Source organism: Ambystoma mexicanum, chromosome 2p, assembly GCF_040938575.1.
Source record: "Ambystoma mexicanum isolate Mex_15411 chromosome 2p, UKY_AmexF1_1, whole genome shotgun sequence".
NCBI classification, from domain to species: Eukaryota; Metazoa; Chordata; class Amphibia; order Caudata; family Ambystomatidae; genus Ambystoma; species Ambystoma mexicanum.
Window position 1 is genome coordinate 366269518 of NC_090923.1, and position 9984 is coordinate 366279501.

The following is a 9984-nucleotide window of genomic DNA, read 5'->3' on the forward strand; positions in this document are numbered from 1 at the left end:
GTGCTGGAGGGTTTATTTGGTATCCCCTTTGTCTAGCTTCTCATGTAACATTTTAATGTTACCCTTTCCTCACTGAATGGTTGGTGGCAGTGGTTTGCGTTTTTACTACCATTATGGGATTTTACCGCGGGCTGCGTTCGCAGCCACGGTAAAGCACCTATGGGTGCAATTTTTGTCAAAATGGCCCCAGTCTGCTTTTTTTCGACATTTCTTTGTGGAAAGGTCCTTCTTGAGATTTACTCTGCACGCCAAACCCGGTTTGGTCCCTTTGTTCATTTTGCCTTTGGCGGGATTAACAAGTGAAGCCTGCCTCTGGCTCAAGGGTGTCTGGCAGGGGCAGGAAGCAAGGGAGGTGCTTGAAACGCCCTATGCTTTGTCTCCTAGGAGACAGGAATGCGCTCTTAGGTGATTGGCCGGCTGGCTGTCCGGCAAGGACAGCCACCCTGCTGGGTGACATGACAGCTAGGTTGGAATGAATGGGAGCAAGCTGCATAAAAGCCGAGGCTTTTTGGCTTGGAAGGTAGTCGACCACTGGACGAAGGAATCCGAAGAACTTGAAGAGGACGCCTGCTGCAACTCCAGGACCATTGGTTTGCCCGGTAAAGCCCTGCTGCTGTGCTGAAATTCCAAATTTGTATCGACAGAGAAACCCCTGCAAGGACGACTTCTCCCTTTTGGTGGACCAATCAACTCCAAAGTAAGCCATCCTCTCGAAGCTGGTTGTTTCCCCTGCAGTCGCTGCTGCAACTGGATAGCCAGGGAGAGGAAAAGCAGTTCGTGTGTGTGTTGCTTTTAAGCTGGCCAAGTGCTCCAGGAAGATCCTCCGGACTCCCAGGAAGCAGGACTGACCGAGCCTGAGCCCCCTCAACAGAGTGCGGGACCCCAGATGCAAGGAAAGCCCACCTCAACAGCCAGTAACCGCGGAAATGCCATTTGTGGTAGACTAGAGGAGCTGAAACACCGAAGTGCCACTTGAATCTTCAAGTGTTTGAAGATTGCCGGTTGCGAGTGGTGACCGTCCCATTGCAGTGCAGGAGTCCCCAGACATCCATCCTCTTGTCCCCACTAGGCCCAGGAACAGCAGGATCTGCAGAGCTGCACAGTAACATAAATCTGCACTTCTTCTTCAACCTAAAGGTACTGTACAGTCTAAGAGAACTTGCCTCTTGTGTAGCCGCTTGTCCTCGTTGGAGACTCGTTTGGTTGCATTTGTAGAGTTAATATCCGCTTCTTTACCTCACAAGCATAATGAGCTTGTGGCCTTACTTTCATTTCTTCTATTCTACCAAGACTTTTTAAACCTTGCGCAAGACTTTCTACTTACCTGCAAGAAGTGCTTCAGGTCACCACGACTTTTTTTAACTTAAACATTGGCTGGCCTGGCTCCCTGAATGACTCTTCTCTCCTCCGTTTTTGCGTTCCTTACAGGAAAGGGTTAACTGACATTGTATTGGGGGGGTTATTGAAAGTACTTGCATGGAATCCTTGCGTGAATGTTTTATTCTGATCTCTGACACCCTCCTAACAAAGTCTAAATGCAAACAGTGATATATTGATGTCCGCAGCACCCTAGCAATTGAAGTCACCTGAGGGTGTAGGTAGTGTCTGTGAGCCATCCCAAATGGGTATCTTAGAAAACTAAGTATGTATTTTGGAAGTATATTTGTGTGTTGCTTAACATTGCTCCCTTCAAAAGAAGGCTTACTATAACTGACTGTTAAATAAATTAATTGTTTAATCAAGAAACCTTGTGTGTAAGAGTTTATTTGGACACTTGTCACTGTGAATCTCTGTAACTCTCCTACAGCTCGCATTGACCCCTCTTGAGAGAAGCCTGGCTACTCACCCACACTACAACCTGTGTAGTACAGACTTTTACCAAAGGTTGGGTTCCTATTGCTAGGAGGTCAGGGTTGTTGTAGTTCACTCAAAGGGTACTGCATACAATCTTGTCTAACAACCCTAGGAGTAAAGAAGAGCTTCTGGGTGGATGCCTTCAGGATGCAGCAGCAAAGGACCTGGTCCCTTGATTCTTGGTGTGAGACGAAGGAAACTAACACAGTATGGGAACTTGCAGCAGCCGTCGCCAGAGGAGGCTTCCAGCACCGGATTCTTCTGAGTCTCGGGATTTGGAACCTTTTTACAGGAGCCAGATGAAGAACAAATATCACTGGTCGGATTCTCTGGACTATCTCCGTCCTGCACTCTTGTGAGGGGACTTCAGGGATTTGAATCGTGTCTCTGGAGGTCCAGCCGGAGTCCACCAGTTTCAACGGGATTCGAACTTGGGAAGACCATGCACTCAGGTTCGAGGTCCTCTGGTATTGGCGTTTTGCTGCCCAGGAAGGTCACAGTATGTCAAGGGATGGCTCGTTTTGCAAGTCCTCTTGCGACTAGTGGATCTCACCAGCCACTGGGTAGGAGTCGTTGCATTCATGACCCCCAGGTCGATTGGAAGGAAGGGTTGCATCAGGCTCCGGTTACACAGCAGGCTCTCGGGTCGCTGGAAATCGCTACAAGCATCTTTTCTTCATCTTGCTCTTCATATTCCGCTCCAGTGGTCGACATGCCAGCAGCTTCCAGAACCAGAGTTTCCATCAGGAACTACAGCACAACTTCTGCAAACTCTCCCCACAGTTGCATAAAGGGGCGGTTTGGCTGTCCAATCAGTACAGCTGCCCATTGAGAACTGGTTTCTTTCAGGCAAGGTGAAATACAATGGGCTGCAGAGTTTTGGACTTCTCACTCGCTTCCTGCCTTCTCGGACACTCTGGCGCCTCTGTGGAGAATACAATACAAAACTTCAGCCACTGTCTTTACTGACTAGAATGCCAGAAGATCTGGAAACCACAAACGAGTAAGGGCTCCTTTTAAACAGCTGCAGTGTTCACAGCTTTGCATCTGCAGACTAAGTCAAACTGGAATCCGATGTGGTGACTTGAGGATATCCTATTAAGAGGGAGCCATCTGTAGAATAGGGATCAAAGATGGGCTATATCAACAGAGGCCACAGGAGAGTGCACACAGAAAAAGGCTGGGTTACATGAATGCTGGCAGAGATGTAGAGGAAGCTTGTGCGACAAGTAAAAGACATCAAAGTGGTATTCCATTTAAATCCCATCCCATTCCAGATGAAGGCCGGAGCAAAATTTAGCCTGATTCTATGGCTAATGAGAACCGGCTGAAACACGCGTCAACAGAATCGAAGAAATAGATACGTTTGTTATAGGTGTTTGTTAACAGTAGATTTATGTTAGTATTTTGTAATCCCTGTAGTGTGACTGGGTTGAGTATTGAAACTCCACGAATGTGGTGTGTAAGGGAACGAACAGATATGCCTTATGGGATATGCATGTATTCAGGTTGATGAAGAGGTGTTGGTTGATTACATTATGAAATGTTATGATGTACTTTTAAATTGAATAAAAAGAGTTGATTCAACTTTGGTTGATATAGGAAGGTTTAAAGACCTTCATTCATGTATGTCTGGGACTGTGGGTCTTGCTCACAGTTCTTGATAGATATGTTATGATTACCTGGACCCTCAAGACTTTTACCAGGTACCCTTGCGAAGTATATAATAAAAAAAGGAGGATCCCACCATTCTAGCAGAATGGTGGTCCTCCTGTGCATTACTGAGGCTGATGAGGTAGGCTGCGAGTAAGGACTAAAAGTCATGAAAGTAGTTTCACTGCCAACAGCCATTCAAGTAAGCTAGCAATTGTAACAAGTAAGTTTACCAGGTAAGTAAGCAAGGGTATACATTGTTCCTCCCCCCCCCCCCGACCACCCAGCTCTCAACATAAGGTGGGGGTGTGCTGGCAAACTATAAAATGTAAAGGGGATGGAAATCCCACTTCTTGGGAACTGTAGTTCACCCAAGAAATAATAAGGGAATTAAAAATGAAGCCGCTGCATTTAAAATGTGTGCTGCCATAGTACTTTACAATCAGTCCAAAGTTATAGCAAACTATAACTCCAATCACACACTATGAAGAGACAGTCACCTAGGGACCTTCCATGACTGCCATCTTTAATTTTACATTTTTCTTGAGTTGAGAATGGTAAACAGTTTCTCAACTTGAGGAGAAAAAAAAAGATTAGTACCCCAGTACAGCGTGCTAGCGTACTAACAGCAATATAATGTGAGCAGGGGGGCATTATCGGTCAGGTCATGCCCCAGAGCCCCAGTTAAAGACCTTGCTTTGCTCAGGGCTTCCAGCTTATACATCGGGGCATTATCTGACCGCTAATGCCCCCGGCTCGGGTTATATCGCTCTAGTATTGCGTTCCACAAGATATAGTATTGTCCTGCTAAGAACATCAGATGAATCATCCATTGTTAGTTACTCAAAATAAAATTTCACACGCGTTTTGTGAGCAACCAACACAACTTAATGGAAATGAAAGCTGAAATAGTACGTACATGGGATTACTATGGGAGAGATTTAAAAGTGAGCTTATGTCTCTCCCGTTGTTTACAGACTCTGAATATATGTTAATATTGATAGAATATTAGAAGGTAAAATCGGACCAATATTTCCAATTGCACATATTCCTAAGTATTGCATCTCTTTCTATGGAAAGAAAAACAATTTAATAGATTGATCTATGGTCTAATATGGATATCTTTGCGATTGGTATAGTAGTTTTTACCGTTTTTACCGCATGAGTGCATCCATTATTTCCTGGTTCTCTGTTAAACTCCTAATTGTTCAATCCGTGGTGTAAAATGAATGAGGACAGCTGTTTGTGACAACAACTGCACGTATCCATTATCCTACCATTGCAGTTTTTCCTACTATTTGGGTAACCTGGAAAGAATGAGGAAAAATCGTAAAATAAGGAGATGCCTGATTTTGAATGCATGGTTAAGAAAATACATGAATACACACTGAAAATGTATAACGCATTATTTTGTTTTCACATTAGGGAGCTTTCAAGATTCATTGCAGCTGGAAGATTGCATTGTAAAATAGACAAAGTGAATGAAATTGTAGAAACAAACAGGTATTGTATGCCTTAAGTTCTTAATCATATCTGACAGAGCTTCTCCTTCTACAGAATAACTGGTATATGAATTGATGCCTGGAAAGCAGGCAGAACTCCATGCAGACTCTGCCATCTATGCTGGATCTATTGGAATATCATGAACAGTGGTGTTTACGTTTATAAATGAATGGGTGACTGCATTATGAAGATGAAAGAAGGCTGTCATTAAATTCTACTTCAATATTTCATAAATCGTAATTGCCATACGCTCTCTATACATCGGGCTGTAAAGCATGAGCCATTGTTTTATTGACAACAGGGTGAAAAATGTGGCTTTAATTTCGAGCCTGTGTGAATTAACAAATGAGTTAGGTCGATCTAATCCTGATTTTAAACTTTTCCGGGAACTGAACCCAATACATATAGATTGGAATCTTGTTCAAGCTTCTAATTGACCAGTGCATGTTTTATTTTAACAGTCCTTATTATCCAGGTATTTCCTGTGTTTAGGGCGTGCTTTGCCTTTTTTTTTTTTTTTTTGGACAGATGGGCAATACAGTTTATTTTTATTTCATGCAATTCGTAAAATTAGTGCAGTGTCGTCTCAAGTAACATGATACTGTTAGTTCTATCAGTGTGTGTGTGTGTGTGTGTATACTAACTAATACTTTTATCTTTCCTGCAGACCTGACAGTAAGAACTGGCAGTACCAAGAAACAATCAAAAAGGGTGACCTGTTGCTAAACAGAGTTCAAAAGCTTTCAAGGGTGATTAACATGTAAACCTGTGTTAAGACTGTTAAATAATAAATTCCTTTATTATTGTTCAGATGACTTCTTCAATTAATGGAAACTCTTCTAAACCTGTTGCAATAAATGGTTCGTTCTTGTTTTCAAAACCACTCGTATGTCAAGTTATTTCACAGAACACTTCAACATTATTTATTTTAATCTGTTTTTATTGATTTTATAACATATCTCTCAAAAGCATGCACAGTAGGCGAGTAACTAGAAACACATTAGAATTATATTAGCAATAGTATATCAATTGCCTTCTTTGGGAAAGAAAAGCAGGAAAAACGGTGGTGGGGGGGATGGAGGTGGTCAGGCATACAGCTCATTAAAGGTGTCCCAAGCATCAGAGTATTTGTCTTGCTTATTTTTAATCTGAAAGGATACCTTCTCACTGCATAACACTAGTTATGTATAAAGGGGAAAAAATATTGCCATTGGACAATAGTTAGATTTTATTTTATCAAGAGTGGATGCAAAGATCAACACTAACTGCCATAAACAATTGGAATTTAGCTCTGTTAATGTTAGGGGAGTTTTCCTTAAGTCCTACTGGTAATAAGACTTGTTAGAGTGGCAGAGCAGTCAGGCTTATCTTAAGAGGAAGATGTGAACCATAGTTAAGTACACTGAACCTTAGTTGGATATGCACACGAGAAGCTCTTACACTTATAATTCATATACAATTATATATACACACCAGAATCTGTTTAAATACTTTAGACGTGACAATGGAACACTTGATAATACACTTCAAAGGACACTTTTGTGTTTTGTTCGCGGTTACATTTGTAGCAACGTTAGAAAGGGAAAAGGCAAGGTTATCGTATTATTGGTTATCATGCACAATTTTTAACAGTTCATACGATAATACATTTACTCTGCAAACGCATATAGTAAAGTCACTTTAAGGGAGGACAATGGTTAGTGTAACATTAGCCTGGTTCAAGGTTCTAGAGAGGTTTTCTTCGCATTGCAAAGTCATTTGAGTCCAAAACACAACCCTAACTAAAGGCAGTTCGGAGAGGGCTCATAGTCTTGACAATGTGGGATACATTGAATAACTCATCAGAATTCCCATCCATAACCAAGCTGCACTTCAGCAGTTAACAGCAAAATGGCTGTGCTGGCTCCTTTTGAGCACCACTGCCTCGCATCAAAACTGCGTTTTGCAGCTACAAAAGGATGGCTGCACTGTTTTGCCAAGCGCCTCTTGGGCAGGATGGAACAAGGGGGCACACCGAGAAAGCCTGCCAGTGTATTTCTTACATGCACCCAGCAAGAAAATGGAAAAGCAGCACTTCTTCTCAACATTTCCCCTTGAAAAAGGGAAATATTTTACATTTAAAATGATGCCGCTTTGATGCTCTTCATCTATTCTACATTATTCTGCTTTTATCAGTGAGGCCCTGCCATGCCCATCCATATTCAGATTGTGCTCCAGCAGAAGAGCCTTATTCCTGAATGGCAGGCTGTGTCAGACCAAGTCTGGAAAATCAACAGGAGCTTTTACTTACAACCGCGTGGGAAAACGCTTGACTTTTGGGCTACAAAATGTCAAACATCACTGCTTCAAAAGAAACCCTAACTCTAAGGGCATATGTCAATTTCAGTGGACCTGTGTCTTAAACAGATTGCTGTATACGTGAAACTGACTAGGGCTGCAAAACAATGTTGGGAAGTCAGAAGGAAGAACTTTTTTGACATGGTCAGCCCAGCAGACTTCACCATGTGTTAAAATGCGCTTTTGGAAATAAGGAAAAATGCCTATTTTAAAAGTGTAATGTTGAAAGAAGGCTCTGTCTTGTCCTAGCAATGCAAAGGAGGTTTTGCTGGGTACATATGTGAGGTTTTATTTCAACAGGCTTGCTGCTGATTCAAAATAAAATAAAGAAATGCATGTTTTTGGCTGTACTGGGAAATCAGCCCAAACAGGTTTCAGCCATGGCACAAGGGACATTTGGGTGCTAACAGCAGTACCCTACCCCCTAGAGAAGCCACAAGGGAGATCTGGCACACCTACATGTTAACTGCCGCCCTTGAAAACTTTGGACCAAGAGAAAGAAATCTCACACGCTAGTCAGACTTTTGTCTGGGCTTCAGCTTGAGACAATAGATTCTGGGACACCTATATGTTAATTGGGGAAGTGACGATAAACCTTCAATCAAACTGGGACACCCCCATGGCCACCCTGGGCTGAACTGACATTTGGTGGTAGCTTGGAAAAAATGGGCCTAGTTGAAGAACAAAGGACAGCCCCTTTTGGCTGAAAAAACTATTTTATGAATAAACTTTTAAGACTTATCAACCGGACTTTGCAGGAATGTAAAAAGTTAACAGCTTAAATGTAATTTATGTGGCTTTTAAACGAGACGTGGTGGCCTTCAGTGGCATGTAAGGGACAGAAATGGCAGAGAATTGGTTGTTCTGAGGAAAGTGTATATGGTGCCACTTTGAAATTCAAGGTTAGCATGCCTTATGATATGTACACCTGTATAAAGTTATAGAATTTTAGGTATGACATTTCTTACTGAAAAGGACGACACATTATTAAACTGATGAAACAAGGTCCTACAAACGTGAGAATTGGACTGCCATGCTCTGTGAGAAATATATAATCTGACTATGTAATTTGTTAAAGTGCCACAACTGTACAAATGTGTAATTTATGTTAAGATTGATTTTGACAAAAAGGACTGTGGGAAGGCTTCGCACCTCATAGAAATCCAACCCCATAAACTGAGCCCCTCCTAGAGGAGGCAACAAACATTGGCTGGCCTATCCGGTTCTTGGGGGTAGGTCTAGCTTTGTTCTGCCCAACAATATACCCAGTGATGTCACCCGCTTTATAAAAGGGGTGGGAGCTCGCAGGGACAGGACACTCTCTCCTGAATTTCCAGCGCCTGCGTATCCAGAAATTCCAAATCCCCTGTTGCAATATTCCAGACTCTACTGCTAGGCCAAAGCATAACTGGCCTTATCCAAGCAGGGCCAATTATCCAGAAATCCCCTCAAAAATCCCAATAACAAAGGGGAAAAGCTGTAGTACCCTTGGAGAGCATCCTGTGACCAGACCGGTCTTTTGCTCAGTACCTGCATGCCCGCTGTCCCCTTGCCATCCAGTGACCAGACTTGCCCAGCAGCTTGCTGATAGGAGTGTCTGCCGCTATCCTGTGACCAGAGCTTTGGAGTCCAGAACCAGTTGACTGTCCAAATCCCAAACTGTAACGCTCACCTGGTATCCACGGGGACGTCACTCAGCCTGTTCTGACCTCGAACCCTTCCCTGGAGGCTATTCGACTGGAGACTGGGCCTGAAACACAGGATTGGTAGAGCTTAACTCCCTATTATCTCTGTGTGCTTGAACCCTTTCTCCCCCGGGGTCCAACCCTTCCTTTTGATCCACAGCTCACCTTGTTTTCTTGGATAGTGTGCTCTCCGTCCTGCTTTCAGCGCAGGGGCACGTTAATTGATGCCGGCTCGTTGCTGCTTAGTTACTTCACTGGCAAGAGTCTGACAGGTAAGTATAATTAGTCTTTTGAACAGTTCTCTAACTTGGTTCCTTTCCTTCCTTAGATGATGGCCGGCGTCCGGGGATGGCGGCGTGCTGCTGAGATGAGTAGCGCTGAAGGTGAGTGAGAGTGCGATGCACCCCTTTTGTATTTGCATTGAACGGAGTTCTTTTTCTGTGTCTTTTGTGTCGTGACGTTTTCAGCGTGGATGCCGGTTATGAAGAACAAATGCAGTGGGTAAGCGTGGTATGCGGCGCCTCTAGATGTTTCCACGCTAACCTGGAGTGTCTTTTCCCTCTTGGAGATGGATGAGAAGTTCCGGAGACATAGTTCCCCCAGAGCGGCTGGGATTCAGGTAAGCGTTTGAAGCTCGTACAGTATTTAAAAATAAGCGAAGATTTGCAGAATGCTTACTAATGCCTTTTTTCTGTTCTTTTCCCTTTTCCTTAGGAAGCGGCGTGCCGGGATGGGAATAACACTGCCGAAGATGCCCGCAGAACAGAAGGAGCGATAATGATGGGCAGAAGCGCCGTGAGGTAAGGCTGTTCCTAACAGTGTTCTTGCAGGAGCTGAGCGCAGAAGAAAGATGCAGTCCTACTGGAGACCGATCTGAGCACAGTGAGTGTCACGCTGCAGGTGCAGAAAACGCAAAGCATGTTTCTCAGCCTGGGTGTGGTTTAAATAGTCT

The 9984-nt window shown here is 43.5% G+C and overlaps 1 protein-coding gene across 1 annotated transcript in view; it reads left to right on the forward strand.

The window, feature by feature from the left end:
* PSMD6 (proteasome 26S subunit, non-ATPase 6) overlaps positions 1–5890 on the forward strand; it is a 104740-nt gene extending 98850 nt beyond the window's left edge. The window contains exons 7-8 of the mRNA XM_069643712.1: positions 4933–5010; positions 5678–5890. Coding sequence (XP_069499813.1) covers positions 4933–5010; positions 5678–5774 — 175 coding nt within the window. The 3' untranslated portion in view covers positions 5775–5890. The remainder of the gene's footprint in view (positions 1–4932; positions 5011–5677) is intronic.
* Positions 5891–9984: the final 4094 nt, after the last annotated feature.